The sequence below is a fragment of the Rhinolophus sinicus genome, chromosome 18 (assembly GCF_057876585.1).
Source record: "Rhinolophus sinicus isolate RSI-liver-muscle chromosome 18, RSI-T2T, whole genome shotgun sequence".
Taxonomy (NCBI): Eukaryota; Metazoa; Chordata; class Mammalia; order Chiroptera; family Rhinolophidae; genus Rhinolophus; species Rhinolophus sinicus.
In genome coordinates, this window is record NC_142518.1 from 115,433,817 (window position 1) to 115,459,014 (window position 25,198).

At 34.8% G+C, this 25,198-nt stretch overlaps 1 protein-coding gene across 1 annotated transcript in view; it reads right to left on the reverse strand.

The window, feature by feature from the left end:
- Positions 1-25,198, reverse strand: part of TEX11 (testis expressed 11) — a 139,749-nt gene that overhangs the window by 68,147 nt on the left and 46,404 nt on the right. The window contains exons 9-14 of the mRNA XM_019747905.3: positions 20,124-20,178; positions 16,634-16,729; positions 7,818-7,899; positions 5,368-5,446; positions 3,385-3,536; positions 1,013-1,098 (exon numbers count right to left, since the gene is read on the reverse strand). Of these exons, the coding sequence (XP_019603464.3) occupies positions 1,013-1,098; positions 3,385-3,536; positions 5,368-5,446; positions 7,818-7,899; positions 16,634-16,729; positions 20,124-20,178 (550 nt within the window). The remainder of the gene's footprint in view (positions 1-1,012; positions 1,099-3,384; positions 3,537-5,367; positions 5,447-7,817; positions 7,900-16,633; positions 16,730-20,123; positions 20,179-25,198) is intronic.

The following is a 25,198-nucleotide window of genomic DNA, read 5'->3' on the forward strand; positions in this document are numbered from 1 at the left end:
ATAATGTTTTCTTCGTCATCACTACTAAGCTTTTACTATGTTCTGTGTTTTTCGGGGATTTCTCTAATTCTCAAACCGTGTTAGAGTGAAACCGTGTTATAGAAGTGCCATGTTATACGGGGGTTACCTGTACTTTTAAAAGCTTATCTGTAGTTTCAAATGTTTCTGCAGTAAACCTGGATTATTTTGTAAAGAGAAAAAATATTACTACTTCCCCACACACACTTTTTATTGAACCATCACTTCTTTTTTTTGATGTCTGCAACTTACTTTTATTTTCATTTATTAATTATTTTAAATTAAAGTTTATTGGGGTGACAGTGGTTAGTAAAGTTACATAGGTTTCAGGTGTACAATTCTGTGACACAATATCTATATATCACATTGTACCACAACTTCTTAAAGGTTTTTTAAGAGCAGTTTTAGGTTCTCAGCAAAATTGAGAGGATGTACAGAGATCTGCTATGTGCGTACCCTCTTCCCCCCTCCCATCATCCAAATCCTCCACCAGAGCAGCACATTTGTCACAACTGGTGAACCTACATTGACACATAATCACCCAAAGTCCATAGTTACACTAGGTTTCACACCTGGTGTTGTATATTCTACGGGTTTAGACAAATGTACATCACTGCAGTATTATTCAAAGTATTTTCACTGCCCTAAAAATCCTGTGCTTCACAACACAATATTTAAAGGGCATAAAACCCCTATGAGTTTCTCATTCCTCATGTTAAAATAAATTACTTCTCTACATCCTTATATCAGTTATATCATTTCCCTATACTGTAAGTTCCCAATGGGAATGAATCCCATCATAGTATTTTAAAATAAACTCTTGTCCAATGCCCATTAACACTCTACATTATAAATATTTAATGAGTAAATGGTACCCAAACAAAGAGTGATTATTATTAAAGTATTTGATGCTCTATGGTTTTTATAGTGAACACATTATTTTATTTGTTGGAGTGGATAAAGAATATAAAGAATGAAGAGATTATTCCCAAACCTCAAAACTTCTGGCAGCTTTTTCCCACAGAATGTCATGTAAATAGCCTAATGCTTGTATTGTCAGTTGTCTTCCTGTTTGGTGACCTGAAAAAAAAAAAAAAAAAAAACAATCTTAAAGCAAGAATCAAGATCTATTACATTAAATAAAAAGAGCTAACTACATTCAGAACCCATAATCTTTAAGTAATAGCTACAAACACAATCACTTTCAGACAGGTTTTCGTCATCATTTGTAGGTTTGGTAGCAAAATTGATTATACAACACAGAGTTTGGTAGAATCACAGTAATTCACGCATCACTCTGTGATAGTTTTCCAGCCTAGTCTCCCTTTAACATACTTTCCGCGTCCCAAATTTGGTCATCATCTGGTGCCTTAATGTTATTGTGAATGAACAGGCAGCAATGCTAGCAATCATTAAACAGAAGTGCTTATATTATTATGTACTAACTAGATCAGATCAAGTTCACAAGAAAGGCCAATTATACCTTAAAGCCTTTGTAAAATACTTTAAGACCATGTTTACGCATAAACTTTATTTCTTTAAATTGTAACTTGTGCCTGATTGTTTTTGGTCCAGACATTTACAAGGTTCAAATATATTGGCACACATTAAGGTGAAGTGTAAAACAATAATAGAATTCTATACCCACTTCTCTTTCACCCCTTTGGCACTATCAATTTCCACAAAAGTCCTTATTAAAACAGAGAGTCTCTGACCCCCACACCCAGACAGCAGATGTAGTTTGCTCCATGACTTAGTTAAAAATACTCACATGCAATTTACAGATGATGTATTACAGAAGTGTACACTTGAAACCTATGCAATTAGACTAACCAATGTCAACCCAACACATTTAATAAAAATTTTAAAAATATCCACATGTGAGTAAAAAGCTACTTAAGGTATCTACTTAAATTATTATAATACTTTGAGAGCATAAATGTATAATCAGCTATCACAATAAAACTCTGGTTAACTGTAATCTTCAGAGAATTAGTGATGCCGGATAACCAAGTTTTCTAGTTAGCTGACAGTTTACTTTCACTAAGCAAAACATTGTTTATTTTAAAAAATCTAAATCATTTTATTAATTTCATAATTTTTCTAAAAATGTTTTATGAATTATGCTTTTCCAAACGTACCTTCTAGTTTTCTGAAGCACAATTTAACCTTTGCTTGACCATTCAAGGCCAACAACACTAACAATTATTATGTTTTATTGTACTATTAATATATCACAGTGACGCCTTTGGGAATTATTATAGAGTATAGTACAGATTATTACATATTTTTTTAAATATTTGAAACTTTTATAAAATTTGTAGTTTTTTTCCTTACCTCACGGTCAGGTTAGCTGTACATTTCCCTGTAGACCCATTCATTCTTTGTAATATGCTACCATTAAGATGATAAGGTTTGGAAAACCAGATGACCAAGCTTATTAAAATTGGGTCTAAAAATAACTGGATTCTTAGTGAGGGTCTGCAGGGAGGGTGGCATCAGTAAAATATGGTTCACGGACTCTAAAGTTCAAAAGGGTCTTAGAGATTATCTAGTCAAAAGATTTCCTTTCAAAAAATATCTATAACTTTGTTTTTATAAAAACATGGCACATGCTTATAAAAATTCAAGCCGTCTGGTAAAATACAAAGAGAACAACACATCACCTAAAATGCCATCTCTCAGAATAAATCCCAGTGTTAACACTTAGTGACTATCATTCCAGTTATATCTCTATACATGCATAGAGTTGGAAGAATACATTGGGGCAAGAATTTTCTAAGAAACGGATCATACTATCTGTGCTCTTCAGGATATAGGGCTGTACAGAAAAGTGGGGGTGAGGAGAATGCTAACATGTGGCTCTACATCTCTGCTTTAACCAGAGCAGCTCCAGTGTATTTTATTTGAGGCAGGGTTCATATAAGATTACACCATAAAATGATGTAAAAAGAAGTTTAAAACCACGAATGTAGCTCACAAACTTCATTTCAGTTGGAAAAAACCAGGATCCAGAGATTATTGACTTGCCTGAAGGTACACAGCTAATTTGAGATCACACTGGTAACATGAAATTGGGCTTCTAAACATCACAATTTCCCACTACAAATGAGTTTTAAAGCTCAGAGGTTTGTCTGTTTTTGTTGATGTTGTTATTTTTGCTTAGTTTCTCATTCTAGCTTGCCAAACAAGTGGAATATGGATAGGTGAGGTGTTACAGTTAAAGGTTATTAGAGAAAAAAAGAAGGGAGTGAGAAAAAGGAAAAAAATCTGTTGACCTGAGAATTTTGCTACTGTTTTGATATCTATCTTAGAATTACATGCATATTAACACCTTTCTAAAATACCTATAGAAATCCTACTGACCTATAATGATTTCTTCAATCTTGTCCTTGGCAAGCAGTTCTTCCTTCCTCTGAAAAAGTATGTCAATGTGGAACAGTAAAGCTTTTCCAATATTTTCTGATGACTTAAAACGTTCACAGACAATCTTCAGGAAATAAAAGCCAAGAGATTCTCTGTGGGATGAGACACAGTTGTAAGTGGTATGAACAGAGTAACTTGTTTCTTGATCAATGGAACTAAAGTTTATTTGAGTATGAGCAAAACAGTTAAGATAAAACTATATCTGGGCTTAGGTAATATTATTAAAGGTTTAAGCCTGTTTGTCACAATAAATGATTTTATTCCATTTCTGTGTAAAAATGTAATAATGATAATCCCCTCTTCCACAGGTATTCCAGAAGCTGAATGACGTTTCATCCAAGAAGTCATGTGTCAGGTAAGAGACTGGTCATACAAGCAATGGTTGGCAAGCTATAGCTTGCCTGCCAAAGCCAACCAGCCACCAGTTTTTGTAAATGAAAGTTTTATCAGAACACAACCACTTTCACTCATTTATCGATTGTCTATGACTGCTTTCACACTCCAACAGCATATTCAGTAGGTGTGACAGAGACTTTAGAGCTCACAAAGCCTAAAATACACTATTTACCACCTGGCCCATGGTCTAAAATAGTGGTTCCCAGAACCACCTGGAGAACTAATCAATACAGAGGCCTGCGCTTGTGGAGTAAGGTGGGGCCTGGCCTCTATATTTTTATCTAGTTCCCTAGTGATTGTATTTTTAATAGCTTTATTGAGGTATAATTCACATACCACACAATTCATCCATCTAAAGTGTACAACCCAATGGATTTTAGTATATGTGCAACCATTACCACAGCTGTGCAACCACCACCCAATCAATTTGAGAACACTTTCATCACCTCAAAAAGAAATCGAATACCCATGAGCAGTCACTCACCATTTTCTCCCAACTCCCATAGCCCCGCACAACCACTAATCTACTTTGTGTCTCTATGAATGTGCCTATTCTAAAACTATCATATAAATCGAATGATATGAAACGCAGTCTTTGTAGCTAGATTCTTTCACTTAGCATAATGTTTTTAAGGGCTCATCCATGTCGTAACATGTATCAGTACTGTTTCTTTCCATTGCCAAATAAACCAATACTCCACGGTATGAGTATACCACATCTGTTTATCTATTTATCAGTCGACATTTTGGTTGATTCCACATGGGAGTATTAAGAACAATGCTGCTAAGAGCATTCCTGTACCAGTGTTTGTACGGACATATGTTTCTTATTTAACTCAGGAGGGGAACTGCTGGGTCATATGGTCCGTGACTCTCTATTTCACTTACTAAGGAACTCCCTGACTATTTCCAAAGCAGCTGCACCCTGTTACAGTCCCACCAGCAGTGGATGAGGCTTCCAATGTCGCCACATCCTTCTCAGTATCTGTTATTATCTGTCTCTTTGATTATAACCACCCTAGTGGATGTGAAGTGGTATCTCATTGTGGTTTCAATGTGCATTTCCCTGCTGGCTGAGATGTTGGAGCATCGTTTCAAGTGCTTTTCCCCAGTAATTCTGATGCACACTGATGTTGGAGAACCACTAAGAGGTCTGCAAGTACTTTTGACATTAATGAGCCCACGAAGATAGTGCACTTGACTGTACCTTCCTGTTCCACCTGACACTAGCCTGCAGGTTAACCTAGCATAACTCCTGTTTTATACAGCTGTGACTATCATATTCCCTTTTCATTTTATTTTTTTTAATTTAATATAATTTTTAAAATTAACTTGACTACGGATGCTTTAAATCATTAAGCAAGCAGTTTCATCTTCTAATTTGATCAGCACAATGGCAAATATTGTGCTCTGTGAACGTGGATGCAGACAGACAGAGTATACATATAGATACATATTCAATATGTGTTCATGGAAACCTTAGAAAAACGTTAGTCTTTAGAGAACAGAAAATCAATTCTTCTGTACCTTTCATGATCCATCAGCAGTTTAACAATGTTCAGATAGAAGTCTAAAGGCATTGCAAGATATAGCATGTCCATGACAGCTAACAAAGAGAAAAAGTGAAATAGTCATATCAGTTTCATTTTTTAAGAAGCTTAGCTATTTTCAATCATTGTTCTCTGTTCAAAATGTCTTTTCTAAATGTTTGCCATATACCATGTCTTGCCTAACAATTTATCAGAGTCTTTTTATGAAGTAATAATACCCAATGCTAGAGAGAGTGCAGTGCCACAGGCACTCTGAAACAGATGGCAAAGTAACCTGGTACAATCCTTTAGAAAGCAACGTGGCAATACTATATGATAAGAACACAGTGGTTAATAGCTTGAGATCTGAAGTGAGACAGACCTATATTTGAAACTACCTGCTACCTGTATGGCCATAGGCAAGTTACTTAGATTTTTCCACACCTGAGTTTTGTCATGTGTAAAATGGGGACTATATCACCAATCTCTTAGGGTGATTGAGAGGGTTACATGAGATAATATATGTAAATCACATGTCAAAGCACCTAGTACTTCTTAGTAAGTATTCAATGACAGCTGCTATTACTATTATTCCCTTTACCTCAGAAATTGTACTTCTGAAAAGTCATCTGAAATAAATATGGGGAAATGTTCATAAAAAAGATATTAAAAGCAGTGTCGATTATAATAACAAGAAAAAGGAAATACACTCTGAGCGTACACTGTAGGGCCAGGAATGGTGCTTGGTGATGGGAACCCAGCAGTGGACAAAACACAAAATTCCTGCTGTCAAGGAGCTTATATTCCAATAGATGGTAGACTATGGATATTTTCCATACTTACCAAAGAGTTCCTTAATGGGTATGTGCTATCCTTTCATAATTAAAAAAAACAAACTGTAGTTTTTAAAAATGTCTACTTTTTCTGCAACAGAAAATACCAGTGAAATTCTAATGCCAACAGTTAGGTTACCATTCTAAGAGTAAAATACTTTTGTTAGCAAAGAAATGAACAGATAATAAAAATGCAAGTTTCATACATTCTCTCAATACAACAAAGTAAGAGATAATTTTATTATTTTAAACTATAGAACACTTAGATTCAGGGAGGTCTCCCAATTCATAATCTGACATTGCAACTTCATTACTCTGAATATCAAGAGTATCTAGATTGAGTCAAGTAAAAAGAATGTGGGAGTAAGGAATAATTTCACTTTAAAGTCTGCTTCTTATCTACATATTGATAAAAACTGTAATGGGGAAATCCAGTCCAAAATTAATTGACTTCAAGCTAGGCGACTCCAATAATCTCTCTGGTCTTTCCACATTGTATTAGTTTGGGTAAGCCTGTTCCTTTAAGTGGTCAGTTGGTTTGTTTATTCTCCTAGTGCAAAATAAAGTGGAGTTGTCTTTCTGGTCCCTAACATTTTTGACCTGTGTATACTGCGAGAATGCTGTTACCTAGAGCTGCAGAATCCTCTGTACATTTCAGCTGCTGAGGTCTCTTAGTGATTGGTTAAGATTCTAGAGGTCACAGAAAAGTTTCAGCAGTACTCAATTAGCACTAAATTTGGAGCTACTTCCAAATTTGATTATTGCCCTACTTATTACAAATTATTATTATGTGTTGCATAATCAGTTATAGACTAACAACATATCATGCTACACAGTAATAATGCAGCTCTATAATACTATATTTTATATAGTAAAAACTAAAGCATGTATACATTAAAAGAATTTAGAGTAAGCTATTTTTATGACTAAACATAACTGACATACTGTTAAGGTGCCAGTATGCACAGAGAGATTCTTTTGCCTCACTTAATACATCTATATAGTAGTAATAACAGTGATAATAACTACAATATTATTACACACTATGCACCAGGTATGGTGCTAATTGCTTTATATACATTTTCTCATGGATTCTCAAAACAATACAATGAAGTAGACATTATTATATCGCTTTGAAAGATAAAGAAACTAAAGCACAGAAAAGTTAAGTAACTTGCCAAATGACCTACAGCTGTATATCAGGATGTTTACTTTGCTTTGTGATGCGTATATTCTAGTCCTTTGAGAATTTTGAAAAACAAATAGCAATGTTTATAGAAGTAATTACAAAGAGCACAGCATTACAGAGGCCTTTTCCATCAATAGCTAATCTTTCTTCATGGTAATGGACAACTTCAGGAGGTTGCACAGTTGCAACTCTCTGCTAGACTAAAAGAAAACCATTAGCTTTTATTTAGCTCTTTTTAACTACGTATTAAATTTGCTACTATTCTCTCTTCTTTCTCTTTTTCTTCCTGGTTAACAATCTTCTTCCTTTCCTATATGATCAATTCCCTTCTCAGTCACCATCAAATTATACTATAAAAGATCTTATATTTAACAAATTGGGGGTGATATTTCAAAATTGTGTGCTCTTCACACACAGAGATGATACCTTCGAGGAGTTCTTCATTAGTTGTTTCGCCGTTCAAGATGATTTTCATCTTTAAGAGAAGCCCAGCTGGGTTTACATATTCCTATTTTAAACAAACAAATCACAGTGATGTTAAATTGTAGAATGTCAAAGACAATTCTCAAGTAATTGCCTGTTTTACTCAACCACAGCAGGATGACTCATGATCAAAGGAAATCAAAGTTATAAAAAATCAGATCATAACATCCGGTCTATCCCTGAGGATATTTTCTAATATTTTATTCAATCTAAATGAAATAATACAAGGAAGAGAACATAGAAACATTTCCACCAGTGGCAAGCACTTAATGGCAAAGTCAATACTTAAATTGTGTGAATGTAAGCCCATATTCTTGTCTTGGTAAGCAAAACCCCACCATCAATTACAACTGTTTTCTTTTGAGATTTTAATAACAGCTAAGGTACTTTGCAAACAATGGTTGAATGAAATAGAAAACACTGTTTTTTCTATAGGCTATGCCTGTCATATTTGCTACTCATAACAATGTACTCTGAACGGTTTTCCAAGTCCTTGTTAGCTGGCCCTAAGCCATCTGTGATCTCTTGCCTGGCTCCACTTTTGCCTGACGGAGTACATCTTGAAACAGCTGGCTAAGATTAGAAGTGCAGTACAGGCCCTCAGAAAAGAACTTTTCTCTCTACGAAGTCAATTAACTTCTACGCGAACACTGCACTCACTAGGTCCAAACTCTACACATGATTATAGTTATTCATATGTGCAGTGCCTTAAGAATGGAAAGTTAGGGAAAGCCAGCACTGGCGTTAAATGGTTTTGCAAATATAGATGACATTAATACAAAGAATAAACTAAGTTTGCAAATTGTAATTGATTGCATTACTACGCTTCCTAACAGGCATGTTGAAATACCGTTTCCCCGAAAATAAGACCTAGCCGGACAATCAGCTCTAATGCGTCTTTTGGAGCAAATATTAATATAAGACCCAGTCTTATAGTAAAATAAGACCCGGTATTATAGTATATTATATTATATTATATTATATTATATTATATTATATTATATTATATTATATTATATTATACATATTATATGTTACACATATTATAGTATACATATTATACTATGTTACACATATTATATTATATTATATTATATTATAATGTTATGTTATATTATATTAGACCCAGTCTTACAGTAAAATAAAACCAGGTCTTATATTAATTTTCGCTCCAAAAGACACATTAGAGCTGATTGTCCAGCAAGGTCTTATTTTCGGGGAAACATGGTATGTCTCAGGTTCAGTTCCCTTTTACCTTCAGAGATGTACAGGTCTCCCAGATCTTGGCAGGACCTGTTTTCCTTGAGCCTACTATACACACACAAGTAAACATTTTGATTTCATTACCAAACAACTCCAGAGAATGGACAATACTTTGCCTTCACTGTATCATCATCTATTCCACTTCCACAATCATTTGCACTGTAGTGTCCATCCTTAATGTCTCTTGAAACTACACTTTCAGAATTCATGACCAAGTACATGTTAAATCCATCAGCTTTCTCCCTACCATCAATCTCCTTGTCTTATCTGTCATTTTTCTCACTGTTGCTTCTCACCCTTAGATTTCTCTTTGCTTTTTACATTTTTTTCCTTTTTACCAAACAGTTATTGGAAAACAGGATCCAGGTATAACAACTTTTCAAGGCAAGTACTGTCAATATTGTTTTGCAGATGAGGAACCTGAGGCCCAGATGAAGTAACTTACCCATGGTCACAGTTGGGAAGTGGCAGTGGAAATCTGAATTCAGATGTCTCGGACTCTAAGGGCCACAATCTTTCCACTACAACATGCTGCCTCCCTTGAAGCTCTTTCTACCGTGGCCTGCCTATCACTGCACTGTCCACTTCTCTTGCAAGCTCTAAAGATAACTTCCATTTTTTGAGGGGGAAGTATAACATGTACACACACACAATTATATAAAACATGTATGTATAGTTGACAGAAAAATGATGAAACAAACACCCATGTGCTTACCACGTAAGAAACAGAACACTATCAGCACCTCACAGGCCTCCAAGGTACTCTTGCCCATTTGTATCCTCCTCACTTCCCCACAGAAGTAAACATCACCTTGAATTTATGCAGTAATTTCCTTGTTCTTCTTTATAGGTACTCAACATATTGTTTCATTTTGCCTACATGTCCACTTAATTCAAACAGAATCATAATATGTATAAATTCTTGTGTGGCTTGCTTCTTTCACTCAGTATGATGATTTTAAGATTCATTTACGTTGATGCATGAAACTCACTTATGTGTTTTCATTACTGTACAGTGTGCTCTTCAAACAATATTCTCTACACTAGCATCACCTGGAAACTTCTGAGAAACGCAGGCCCCACTCCAAACCTACTGAAACTGTGGAGGTGGGGCCCGGCAAATAAAGTGTGTGTATGTGTGTGTGTGTGTATGTGTGTGTGTGTGTGTGTGGTTTTAGGAAAATGTGTAAAATCATTATTATTGATTTGCATCAGGAAAAATTTCCATTTTGACATAAATTCTAGTACCTATTTAGTCAGGATTAAATAACAAAATTGTGTTTTAACAGTCATTCTAGTTAATACTCAAGCACGCTCAAGTTTGAGAAGGACTACTCTGTTGTATTCCATTGTATTACGATAGTTTATTTTCCTATTCTACTTTGGACATTTGAGTTGTTTTCAACTCAATTGCTATTATGAACAATCCTGGCATCAGCTTTCTGCATATGTCTGCTGGTATACAAATTCAAGAACTTTTCCCCCAAAGTATATAACTAGGGGTGAAGTTGCTGGGTGGTTCAACTTTATCAAGTAATGTCGAACTGTTATCCAAACTAGTTGTATCAACACTCACAAAACTACAAAGAGAAGGGAAACTTCCTCAACCTAAGAAAGGGCATCTATGAAAAACTCAGAGCTAACACCATACTTGAATGGAGAAATACTGCAAGTTTCCCCCCTATGATCAGGAACAAGACAAGGATGTCCATTCTTGCCACCTCTAGTGAACACTGTAAAGGTCATTCTCTCCAGGGCAATTAGGAAAAGAAAAAGAGATAAAAGGCATCCAGATTGAAAGGAAACTTTCAATTTGCAGATGAAATGATCTTGTATATTGAAAATTCTAAGGAATCCAATAAAAACCTATTAATGCTAAAAAAGGAGTTCAGCATCAGTACTAGGCTTATCATGGTGATCACTTTGTAAGTTATATAAATGTCTAATCACTATGTTGTACACCTGAAACTAATATATGTCAAATGTAATTTTAAATTTTAAATAAATAACGAATTCAGCAAAGTTGCAACATCAGTATTTTTTAAATCAAATGTATTTCTATATACTAGGAATGAATAATCCAAAAGTGAAGTTAAGAAAATAATTGCATTTATAATAGCATCAAAAAATAAAATACATAGGAATAAATTTAACAAAAGAAGGGCAAGAGTTGCAGACTGAAAACTAGAAAACGTTGTTGAAAAAAAATTAAAGAAGATCCAAATAAAAGAAAACACATCCTATATTTCTGGATTGGAACTTAATATTGTTAAGATGGCAAACCCCAAATTGATCTACAGATTCCGTGCAATCCCTACCAAAATCCCAGATGGCTTCTTTGTGGAATTAACAAGCTGATCCCAAAATTCATATGAAAATGCAGGAGATCTAGAATAGCCAAAACAATCTTGAAAAAGAACAAAGTAGGAGGACTCATATTTTCAATTCCAAAGTGGTATACCATTTAACACTGATATCAGTTGTGCATAAGCATTCCCAATGTTCCACATACTTGTCAACACTTGGAATTATCAGACTCATAAGATTTTGCCAATCTGATGGGTATTTCACCTTCTACTAAAGACAGCTTCACAGGTGAATTCTACCAAACATTTAAAGAAGAATACCAATCCTTCTCAAACTATTCCAAAAAAAAATTTGAAGAGTAAGGATTGCCTCCAAACTCATTCTATGAAGCCAGCATTACCCTGATACCAAAAGCAAAGACACTGCAAAAAAAAAAAAAAAAAGAATCATAGTCCAATATCCTTGATGAACACAGATGCAAAAATTCTCAACAAAATACTAGTAATCCGAATTCAACAATACACGAAAAGATCATACACCATGATCAAGTGGGATTCATACCAGGGGTGCAAGGATGGTTCAATATCTGCAAAATAATTAATGTGATACATCATATCAACGAAACCAAGGATCAAAATCATATAATCATCTCAATAGATGCAGAAAAATTATTTGACAAAATTTAACATCTATTTATGATGAAAAAATCCTCTCAATACAGTGGGTATAGAAGAAACTTCTCTCAAAATAATAACATCTGTATATGACAAGCCCACAGCTAACATCATATTCAATGGTGAAAAGCTTTTAAAGCTTTTCCTCTAAGACCAAGAACAACACAAGGATGCCCACTCTCACCACTATTATTTAATACAGCATTGGAAGTTCTAATCACAGTAATCAGACAATAAAAAGAAAAGGCATCCAAATTGGAAAGGAAGAAGTAAAACTATCACTATTTGCAGATGGCATGATACTATATATAGAAAACCCTAATGAATCCTCTCCAAAATTAATAGAATTAATAAGTGAATTCAGTAAAGTTGCAGGATACAAAATTAAAATACAGAAACCTGTTGTTTCTATACACTAATAACGAACAATCAGAAGGAGAAATTATGAAAACAATCTCATTTACAGTTGCATCAAAAAGAATAAAATACCTAGGAATAAATTTAATCAACAAGGTGAAAGACCTGTACTGTGAAAACTGTAAGACACTGAAGATAGAAACTGAAGAAGACACAAATAAATGGAAGGATATACCACACTCATTGATTGGAAGGATTAATATCATTAAAATGATCACACTACCCAAAGCAATCTACAGATTCAGTGCAATCCCTATCAAAATACAAATGGTATTCTTCTCCAAACTAGAACAATTATAAAATTTATATGCAATCACAAAAGACCAAAACAACCTTGAAAAAGAACAAAACTGTAGGTATCATGCTCCCTGATTTCAAACTATACTATAAAGCTGTAATAATCAAAATGGTATGGTACTGGCCCAAAAACAGACACACAGATCAACGGAACAGAATAGAGAGCCCAGAAATAAACCCCTTTTTATATGGCCAATTAATCTATGACAAAAGAGGTAAGAAAACGCAATAGAGAAATGAGTCTCTTCAATAAGTTTTATTTGGAAAACTGGACAGATATATGCAAAAAAGTGAAACTGGACCACTTTTTTACATCATATACAAAAATAAACTCAAAATGGATTAAAAACTTAAATGTAAGAGGTAAAACCATAAAAATCCTAGAAGAAAACACAGATAGTAAACTATTTGACATCAGTCTGAGTAATATCTTTTTGGATGTGTCCCCTCGAACAAGGAAATAAAAGCAAAAACAAACAAATGGGACTTCATCAAACTAAAAAGCTTCTGCACAGTGAAGGAAACCATCAACAAAATGAAAAGACAATCTACTGAATGGGAGGAAATATTCACAAATGATATATCCACTAAAGGATTGATACTGCCCCCTAGAAGAGGAACTCATACAACTTAATAACAAAAAGTAAACAATCTGATTAAAAAATGGGCAGAGGACACGGAGAGACCTTTCTCCAAAGAGGACAGACAGATGGCCAAAAGAGATAGGAAAAGAGGCTCAGTATCACTGATCATCAGGGAAATGCACATTAAAACTACCATGAGATACCAACTCACTCCTGTCAGAATGGCTATCATCAATAAATCAACAAACAACAAGCGTTGGCGAGGATGTGGAGAAAAGGGAACCCTCATGCACTGTTGGTGGGATTGCAAATTGGTGCAGCCACTATGGAAAACAGTATGGAGGTTCCTCAAAAAAATTAAAAATAGAACTACCGTATGATCTAGCAATTCCACTTCTTGGTATTTACCCAAAAAAATCCAAACCACTAATTTGAAAAGATGTATGTACCCCTATGTTCACTGCAGCATTATTTACAATAACCAAGATATGGAAGCAACCTAAGTGCCAATCAATCGACTATTGTATAAAGAAGAGAAGCAACAAAGGAACAAGACAGACAAAGACAGAAACAAAAACTCATAGACACAGACAACACTTTAGTGGTTACCAGACAGTAACGGAGGGGGGGGAGGATGGTAGAAGAGGGTAAAGGAGGTCAAGTATATGGTGATGGAAGGAGAACTGACTCTGGGTGGTGAATACATAATGCAGTATATAAATGATGCATTATGTAGAATTGTACACTTGAAACGTATGTAGTTTTGTTGACAATTGTCACCCCAATAAATTTTAATAAAAAAAAAAGAAGAGGTGGTACACATATGCAATGGAATATTACTCAGCCATAAAAAAGAATGAAATCTTACCATTTGCAACAAGATTATATCTATTATTCACATCTCTTTTAAAATAAAAATCAATGATTTAAACAAAAATAGTAAGATGATATTATGGATTTTTACAGCACATGTAAAAGTAAACAAGATATCAATAGCATAAAAGCCAGGCTAGGAGGTATGCAAGTAAGCCATTATGACTTGTAAAGGTAGACCAAGATAAGATATATAGTAAAAACCCTAAAGAAACCACTACAATAACAAAGCAAAGAGTTATAACTAATAAGCCAACAAAAGAAATAAAATCAAATCTTAAAAATTACTCAAATAATATGTGATATGACAAGGCCCCTATAATTACTCTTCTTTTTCAAAAGTTCCTTGACTAGTCTCACTGTTTGTTCCTCCAGATGATCCTCAGAATCTTTTCATCATATTCCAAATAAATTCTTCAAGAAGTTGGAATAAAAATTACATTGGACTCAGAGCAGCCAGATGGCTCAGTTGGTTAGAGCACGAGCTCTGAACAACAGGGTTGCCGATTCAATTCCCACATGGGCCAGTGAGCTGCGCCCTCCACAATTAGATTGAAGACAACGAGCTGCCGCTGAGCTTCCGGAGGGGCGGCCGGATGGCTCAGCTGGCTAGAGCGCGAGCTCTCAACAACAAGATTGCTGGTTCAATTCCCATTTGGGATGGTGGGCTGCGCCCCCTGCAACTAAAGATTGAAAACAGCAACTGGACTTGGAGCTGAGCTGCGCCCTCCACAACTAGATTGAAGGACAACCTGGAGCTCATGGGCCCTGGAGAAACACACTGTTCCCCAATATTCCCCAATAAAATTTTTTTAAAAAGATAAATATGTAAAAGATCAACGTTATTTCTTTAAAAAATTACATTGGACTCATAAATTATTTTGAAAAATAATTACTCAAATAATCCAAAAGAATGCAGAAAAAGAGGAAAGGGAGAATAAAGAACAGATGGGACAAATACAAAATAAATAAGATGATAGACTCAAATGTAAACATAACAATAATCATATCAAATGTAAATATTCTAAACACCCCAATCAAAAGGCAGAGATTGTCAGATTGGATTCGACAGATGAATGGATAAAGAAGTTGTGGTATATATACACAATGGAATACTATTTGGCGGTAAGAAAAGATGATATAGGAACGTTTGTGACAACATGGATGGATCTTGAGAGAGTAATGCTGAGCGAAACAAGTCAGACAGAAAAAGCAGAGAACCATGTGATTTCACTGATATGTGGTATATAAACCAAAAACAACAAAAGAACAAGACAAACAAATGAGAAACAGAAACTCATAGACACAGACAATAGTTTAGTGGTTGCCAGAGGGTAACGGGGGCGGGGGGTGGGGGGGTGGGAGATGAGGGTAAGGGGGATCGAATATATGGTGATGGAAGGAGAACTGACTCTGGGTGATGAACACACAATGGGATTTATAGATGATGTAATACAGAATTGTACACCTGAAATCTATGTAAGTTTACTAACAATTGTCACCCCAATAAATTTAATTAAAAAAAAAAAAAAAAAAAAGCAAGACTCACCCATATACAGTTTACAAGAAACATACCTTAAACTAAACAGAAAAAAGTAGAGCAAGATACCCCATGTTATCACCAGTCAGAAGAAAGCTGAAGTAACTATATTAATAAATGACAAAGTAGATTTTTAAAAGCAAATGCAGTATCTCTATAAAATGAGATATTACTCTACACTAAAGGCCTCAGACATACACACATGAATGACTCTCAGAATAATTATGCTGAGTGAAAGAAGCCATACAAAACAAGAGTATATTTTCTATGATCCCATTTGTATTCGTTTCCATTCATTTTCATGCTTCTAATCTTGTTGAAAAAATTCTTTCTAAAATGTGTATATATGTCTTATTGAGTAAAACATATTGATCTTAACTGAATCTCTCTTTGAATGGTCATCAGCCTGACTATTGGTGTTCCTTATCCAGGAGTGTAGAGGTATGTATGCACGTACGTACATATGTATGCATGTACACATGTACGTGTGAGCATGAGTGGAAAGAAAACCATTTTTAAACTTAATTCCATTATCTGCCTATTTTATCATTTCCTCCTTTACCCTAAAAAGCTCACAGCAGAGAGAAGCCTTTCTGTTTCATACAAAATAATATTTTTTAAGTATCTGTTGTCAATGAGGTATATTTTATTTTTCTTTTCTGTGCTGTAGAAAGAGTGTTACAATCTTTTGTTAAAAATACCCTAGGAATACTGAAGCAAACGTCTAAACTGGATTTCAAAATGTGAACCAAAGCTTTAAAATATTCGTTAAGCTAATATTCAAAGGTTAAAAACCTCTTATACCTTGTTTGCTAGGTTTATAGCGTGGAGAGCCTTATCGTAATATTCTCTGTCGTCCCAATCCAAATAAGCAGTAGCTAGTAACCGTAGAGCTTTGGCCTATAATTACAAAAAGAAAAAAGTACACAATTGCGGGTTAAATTGCAATGCAACAGTTAACTAATACTTACACGGGGACAGGCATCTCCTCAAAGATAAGTCATCATGAAATAGCATTTCCTTAGGTAACCATATAGTCTTGGGATATGTCTCCTCATTATGCTTCCCACACCAAATACTGTCTAAGAATTTTATAGTAATAGCTTATTTAAATTTAATATTGTGTTAACTGGATTATTTTCTTAACAATGTTTTAGCATTAAAGTACTTTATCATCCCTACTTTAAAAATAAAGGAGGCTAAGGCACGGCAGTATTTAATTTAGTCATCTTACCACCTACTATATAGGTAGCATTTTATTAACCCCATATCCAAAGAAGTAAATAGAAAGACATAATCCCTCTCTCAGACTTTATAGCTTAGCTGACATTAACCAATTGGACCAAGGCACACATACCACCATGGCAGTAGGAACAGATATACTTTCCTACAGAGAAGATTTCTCCCAACTCAGCTAAGTTTTAAAAATAATAAAGTAGTGCTGAATTAAGTCAGTTTCTCCAGCCAGGTCTACATTGGTAAGGGGAGTAACTCTATTCGGTGTGGACATTTTAACTACAGATTTGCATTTTGAGCAAAGGAGTGCTCTTTCCATGAAGAATCTGCCTCGAAGTATAATAAGGACAGTAGGAACATGCAAAGGTGATCTTCTAAGAATAAAAAATACTTATGTTAAGCACATTAAGGCTGTGAAACCAGAGAAATGACATTTAGGGTGCCATATCTCTGAGTTTTTTAATTCAAAAAGCAAGATAGTGGGGCTGGTCCGGTGGCTCAGGTGGTTGGAGCTCTGTGCTCCTAAAGATGAGGTTACCGGTTTGATTCCCACATGGGCCAGTGAGCTGCGCTCTCTACAGCTAAGATTGTGAACAACTGCTCTCCCTGGAGCTGGGCTGCCGTGAGGAGCCAGCAGCCAGCGAGAGCTGCTGTGAGCGGCCCACTGGAGACCGACTGCCTCAGCCAGGGGGAGCGCAAGGCTCATAATACCAGCATGGGCCAAGGAGCTGTGTCCTACACAACTAGACTGAGAAACAATGGCTTGAACCGGAGTGGGTGGGGGAGGCGGAAAAAAGGGGGGAAAAAGCAAGATAGATCAAGTAAGATGAATATAATGTACTTAATATCATCATTATTGTGGAACAACTCTCAACTTATAAACACTCCCCAAAGGCTTTTATAAAGCAAATATGCCATCTCTGAGCTATTTCATAATAGTAAAATGGTCAAATAATCAGAAAAACGTAACAAAATGGATGAATCTCAAAACTATTATGTTAAGCAAAAGAAGGCAGACATGACAGTACATACTGTATGATTCCATTTATACGAAGTTGAAGAAAAGCTGAAAATAATCTATAGCAATAGAAGTCAGAATAGTGGTTTTATCCCGGGGGTAGGAATGGCTATTAACTGGAAAGGGATCAAGAGAAATTTTGAGGGTGATAGAAATTTCTGTAACTTTGTGTAGCAGTTACAAGTTACAAGATATATAGATATATTAAAGTTAATCAGACTGTACACTTAAGATTGTACAATTTAGTATATATAAATTATACCTCAGTAAAGTATTGCTAGCATGAAAGAAAAACTACTTCACCAACCATACTTTAATAAAAATACTTAAAACCAAAAAAAAAAAAAGAAAAGAAAAACTACTCCATAAACTACCTCATAATCTTACACCTCCATACTTCTCAGTATGACTATTACATTTCAATCACAATTAAATACTGTCTTCTGTCATTTCCTACTCCAAACGTCTTCTCATCTAGACCCCCTGCCTGGTCTTCCTTTCCCCATCCCTTTTACCTGTGTGGACCCCATCTACTTTTCAAGGTTTCCACCACAAGGCTTCTTCAACTGCTCTGCTCAACCTTCACAGCCCCCTTTCTGCATAGCCTTCTACATACTCAGGTAGGTACCACACAGTTTATCGCTTATTTTTCCCAAAATGTTTCACTTGCACTCATTTTTTAAATCTATTTTTGAAATTTTAATTGAATTATGAAGTACAAAAAAGTCCAAAATCACAAGAGTACAGCTCTAAATTTTCACAAAGTCAACACATGTATGTCAACGATACAGAAATCAAGACATAGGACGTTGACAATAACAGGCTCACCTCACGATTCTTTCCAGACACTATTCAAACAAGGGTAACAAATCACCTGACTCTCCAACACCATGTATTAGTCTGCCTGCTTTTGGCATTTCCATTTATGGAATCACATAGTATGTACGACTTCACATCTTGCTTTATTCAACACTGTATGTCAGAACACCCATATTGTTGCAATTTTTGTATTAATAGTTCATTTATTCTCATTGCTATATAATATCCCATTCTGTCACACTATCACAATATATTTTCATTTATTTTTCATTGTGATAAAATACACATAACATAAAATTGGTCATCCTAACCATTTCTAAGTGTATGGTTCAGTAGTATTAAGTATACTCACATTGTTGTGCAACCATCACTACCGTACATCTGCAGAACTCTTTTCATATCTTGCAAAATTGAAACTCTGCACCCATTATACGATAGCTCCCATGTTCCCCTCCCTCCAAACCCCTGCAGCCACCCTTCTACTTTCCGTCTCTATGAATTTGATTACTCAAGGAACTTGATCTAAGAGGAACCTTACACTATTTGTCTTTTTTGTGACTGGCTTATTTCACTTAGCACACTGTCCTCAAGACTCACGTGTCAAGAGTTTCCTTCCTTTTCAACACTGAGTAATATTTCATTGTATTCACTTCATTAGTTTTATACTTTAAACATAAGCTGTTTAAGGGTAGAGGCCATGTTTTATACTTCTTTTTTATTCCCCATCTATCAGATTGCTAGATATATATAGGTATTCACTTACATTTGATTGATACTATTGTGGTAAGGAGCAGAAATGAATGAAACAAATTCCATTTTGCTATGGTGTGTATTTAATTGGTTTTACATCAGATTTGTTTACATAACCACGTTTTTCTTGATTAAATATTAAAATTAACTCTCATACCAAGCACGTTCTATCTGGGGTGGTTAGGGGAAAACCTAGAATTTTGTAACGTGCAATAATAAAAGCTAAAACTTCTATATAGCCAAACATTGTTTAAGCACATTATATATATATTAATTCATGGGTACAAGACTCTATCTGTAGGGTAGATTCTATTGGTATATTGATGTTACAGAAACTAATGCACTGAGACATTAAATGATGTGCCCAATAGAAACTCTACTCACAAATGAGGGATAAACTTTTAATTCTATAACAATAACATAAACTGTATTTCTTCAACCTACTTACGCAACATTTAACATGATCCTTACCAGCATTTCTGGCTCAACAGAACTGTTTTCTATCTTCCCAACATCATAGCTTTGGCTATCATTAGAAAAGAGAAAAAAATACATAGATACATATTAATTTCAGATTATATTTTTTCAAGATTATATATTACTAAGAAGGCATGAAATAATTATCCTTTATTCCAACTTTTCTATTTTGCACTACAACAGATTAATACATGAAAATCAATTATATAAAGCAATACTTGTAACTGTAAAAAACCACAATATCCTCAGGCTATAAATCAACATTATAATGATATTATTGCTCTTTTCCATTTTGCTATATATAAACATACTACATTAAACTAGTTTACATGTGTATATAAGCTCTTACTTAACAGGCACATTTTAAATTCTAAGAAACATAAATATGTTTTAAAAATAAAACAAATACAGGAGTTTTCACAGAAACAAATGCTTAGCAATATTTATTAAGCTTCACAACACCCTTATGAAACACTACTAATTCCATTTTGTAGCTGAAAAAACCAATTTAGCAGTTAAGTGATTTCTAATATTTCCTAGATTGGTACTGAAAATGAGAGTGAGAGCTTGGGGAGTAGTGTAATTTGACTTTCAGTTTTCTGCTTTAATTACCAAACCATATTATCTATGGGACATTCCGATAACCACAAATAATATATTAATGTGAGCCTCAGGGTTTCAAAACCTAAAACTTAAAAAGCAAAACAAAGATCACTCACCATGAAATTGGTATTCCAAGGGAGAATGTCAATAAAATTTTGGTGAATCGAACTAAATTGAAGACGTTACTTTGAAATATTCCTTTTTCAAAAACTCAAACTGAGTTTTCAGCTTGCTAACAAGGAAATTATAATGCTGGCCTAGTCTCTGTAAGCCCTATCTCATAGAGGTCTCCTTTGGTCCATTAAACCTTCCACATCCAGTTTTTAAATAACCAATGAGGATGGAACTTTTATAATGCTGGTATAAGGAGTTCTTGGACCCTCTCCCCAGTGAAACAACCATTTTCCTGGAAAAATCATTAAAAATAAAAGACCATTTAAAGTCTCTGGAAAGTGTCCGAAGGGTATATACCAAATGGGAAAATATTTATTTTTTTAAAAATCAACTAAATCTCAGTAAGAACAGGGAGAGTCTGTGGCATTTAAGCTCCTGTCTCCTATCCACACCTGCTATCCACACCAGCTCCCTGTGATGGAAGCTACTCAGCTGTGTGCTCTCAGGAGGGTAAGAATTCCCTCTCTCTCCAGCTCCTAGACTCCTGGGCTACAGTTTCACCTTGGGAGGGTCAGGCTGTGAGCCTCTTCCCCAGGCCTATGCAGTGTGAAGTGCTATTAAGAAGGCAAAACACCTAATTTGAAAAGACAGAGCAAGCATCAGAACCAAACGTGGCAGAAATGTTGGACTTCAACACCCCACTTTCAGTAATAGATGGAACTAGGCAGAACATCAAAAAGGTTACAGAAAATATGAACAATACTATAAACCTACTAACCTAACAAACATCTATACCACACTCCACCCAATAATAACAGACTATACATTCTTCTCAAGTCCACACAGACCATTCTCCAGAATGGAATATTCTAGGCCTTAAAAAGCCTCAGTAGACTTAGGATTGAAATCAGACAAAGTATGTTCTCTGCCTACGTGGGATTAAATTAGAAATCAAGAAAAGAAGTTACATGGAAATTAAACAGCACACTCCTAAATAACCAATAGGTTAAAGAATAAAAAACACAAGGGAAATTAGAAAATACCTTATGCTGAATGAAAAGGAAAACACAACATACTTATGGGATGGCACTAAAGCACTGGTTTGGGGAAATTTTATAGCTATGAACAACAATGTTAAAAAAAAAAGAAGAAAGAGCTCAACCTTCCACCTTAGGTAAATGAAACAGAACAAACTAAACCTAAAACAAGCACAGAGGGGAAAAAGTCATAAAGATATCTATTATTGTTTTTCGGTTATCTATTTCATTTATTTAAAAACTCAAGAAAACCAAAATGTGGTGCTTTGAAAAGATCCAACAAACTGATGAACCTTTAGCTACACTAAAGGTTAGCTAAAGTGTAACTAACCTTTAGCTAATAAAGGTTAGCTAAAGTAATTTGTAGCTAAATTTGTAGTAATTTGTTAACTAAAGTATTAAAATCAAATTACTAAAATCAGGAATCAAAGAGAGGACATCACTACTGACCTTTGTAAAAGACTACTCCTAAAAGACTAGAGATCTAGTGCCACAGCTATGTGCCCTTGTATAAATCTCTTAATATCTCTAAATTTCCATTTCCTTATCTGTACAAAATGAAGTTGATGCATTATCAGTCTTTTTCATACTACAAGCAGGAGAATCACTTTTTCAAGCAAAACCTTACAAGGACATACTACACAAGAAATTGATTAAAGCCTAACTTCTCTGAAGCAAGACGGGGATCTTAGAGAAGTGTGGGTAAGTCTCCTCTTCCTCTTAAAGGAGATTCTGAAGCTCTGCTGGCTGAAGCTCTGAACATAGTTTCTAAATTATTGAACTAGATGATCTGTAAGGATTCTTGTAGCTCTAAAGTGTTATTTATAATAATAGCATCTTCCTATTAAAATTGCTATTTGTTATATTTCCACCAGATGGTGCTAATACATTTTCCATTAAAACAGGTGGTATATATGAGCATTTCTAGTCAATAATTTTATCTCATCCATGATTATATAACACCCTTAACTTTCAAAGCACTGTTGTGTTACTTATGTTACTTTCATTACAAGCCGGTGACACAGATAACATTACACCCATTTTTCAGATGAGGACATCCCAGTACACAGTACTTAGGTGAGTGACACAAAGTCACACAGTTCATTAAGAACAGATTTTCTACTGCTAGCTCTGTAATCTTTCCCTAAATCACATTGTCTGACTATCCAAAATATTGTCAAATTCTCAAGGTCTCAGGGTAAGAACAGAAGGGAAAATAAAGAAATGAACATTAACTAGCCTTAAAACTGATAAAAACTTCCTTTGGGCTTATATATTGAAGCATTAATGCTTGTGCGTACAAGTACATTTGTATTTCCTTTGTTCTTTCCTTTACTTCTTATTAGAAGACCTCTGGTGACATATATTCCTATATTACCATAGTAAAGGCTAAATATTGATAAATAAATGCTCTCCTTAATGTAAACCTAAGAGCTATTTTTAAATCCAGCATGGAAAGTACCTAATCTCGGTTCACTAACTCTAAGCACTACGGATTTAGAAAACGACACTATAATTTTTGCTGAATTCTTCTCTTCTGATTCTGTAAGAAATTCAGAAAGTTTTATAGAAGAAAGAGACACACTTCTCTTCCCACTTGAGGATACTACATCCAGGGTAAAAACTATTCCCAACTAATAGAAAGGAACTCACATTAGCTACCAACTCAGACAGGTTAAGATTAGTTTTAGAGAAATTAAAAATACTGTTCGGAAAGGGGCTCAAAAATTACTCCTCCTCTAACAGACTGCCAACCAAATTATTTATTTTCATCCCCAAAATCTGGCAACATTAAGCTTAGGTTGCTGGGGGTTTTTAAGAAAATATAACCTGTAACCATGTTCTGAGAAGGACGCTGAAGAAATCATGCTTTCTTTGGATCCTGAGGAAAGAAAGGCAGGACAGAGTTCTCACACAAGTTGTTGAGAAGTACTCTCATTTTTGTTAACCTACAAAGGACTCTCCTCTTCAGGAATTTATAAGCACTCAGTCTGACCTGTAGGTCAAAGAAGTAGGGTCTTTTAAATTTCATTTATTAACTGAAGGCAACAAAGGAACAAGACAAAGAAACAAAAACTCATAGACACAGACAATAGTTTAGTGGTTACCAGAGGGTAAGGGGGAGAGGGTGGGAGATGAGGGTAAAGGGGATCAAATATATGATGACGGAAGGAGAACTGACTCTGGGTGGTGAACACACAATGGGATTTATAGATGATGTAATACAGAATTGTACACCTGAAACCTATGTAACTTTACTACCCATTGTCACCCCAATAAATGTAATAAATAAATAAATTTAAAATGAATAAAAAATTTATTAAGATCAATGTTAGATTATTTTTTACAGAACACCTTCAGAGTGTTATGCAATTCTCCAGGTTTTTGTCCAAATCAAAGATCTTCTGTCATTTTCCTAATTTATCTCACTGTCTCTAATATTACAAGAGATTACCAATTAGGAATTTCCCTGTGTATACGCTTTGAGTTGGTTTCATTTCATTAATCTTCTTTATTTACAATCCATTTTGAAAAAATCCTCAACTCCTTCAATCCTCCAAATACATTTCAAAAACTCTCACGTTTTTCCTGTCATTTAATATATTAAAAGAGCTTTTTAAAATTGTTTTTGAAAAAATTTAAAAACAAAGTAAAACGTTAATACTGAGCATTTATGAGTGTGGGATTACGGGGGACTTTTTCTTTCCACATTACATATTTTGTGATGTTTAAAATTTTATAATTAGCACATATAATTTCCTTAATCAGTAAAGAAGTTTTCAACATTAATTTAATATAGCCATGGGTATTGCCTTTCATTTTGACTGTTCTCCCCTAAATTTAATTTGCCATAGAAAACAGGTCTTCCTATAGCAAAAGGAAAAATGTGAGCCTTCCAAGTGTTTACCAGTCAGAAGCTCCAGGGAACACAGTTAAGTGAATTAGAAAGAACTACTAGAAGTAAAAAATAAAATAAAATAAAACAAAAAGTACCCATTATTAAGAATATGACTAAGGTTTGGAATTAGGGCATTTTCCTCCCCGGGGGTGGGAGGGGGCCGGGGGATGTGCAAAATCTCTGCGGTAAATCAATGTAACCCCAAAGCCTTTGGAGATGGACTTATTTGTATTTGTTTGGTTTACAGTGCTTCTTGTAGAATACTAATTAGTTACAGAACAATTTCTGTACACCTTTTCTAAAAAGCCAAGTTCAGCATAACGTATGTTCAAATTATTAGTTAAGACTTCCAATGATAAACAGTAAATTTAAATTCCACCAGGGCAACTGAGAGGTCACTAACAAATCCCCTAGAT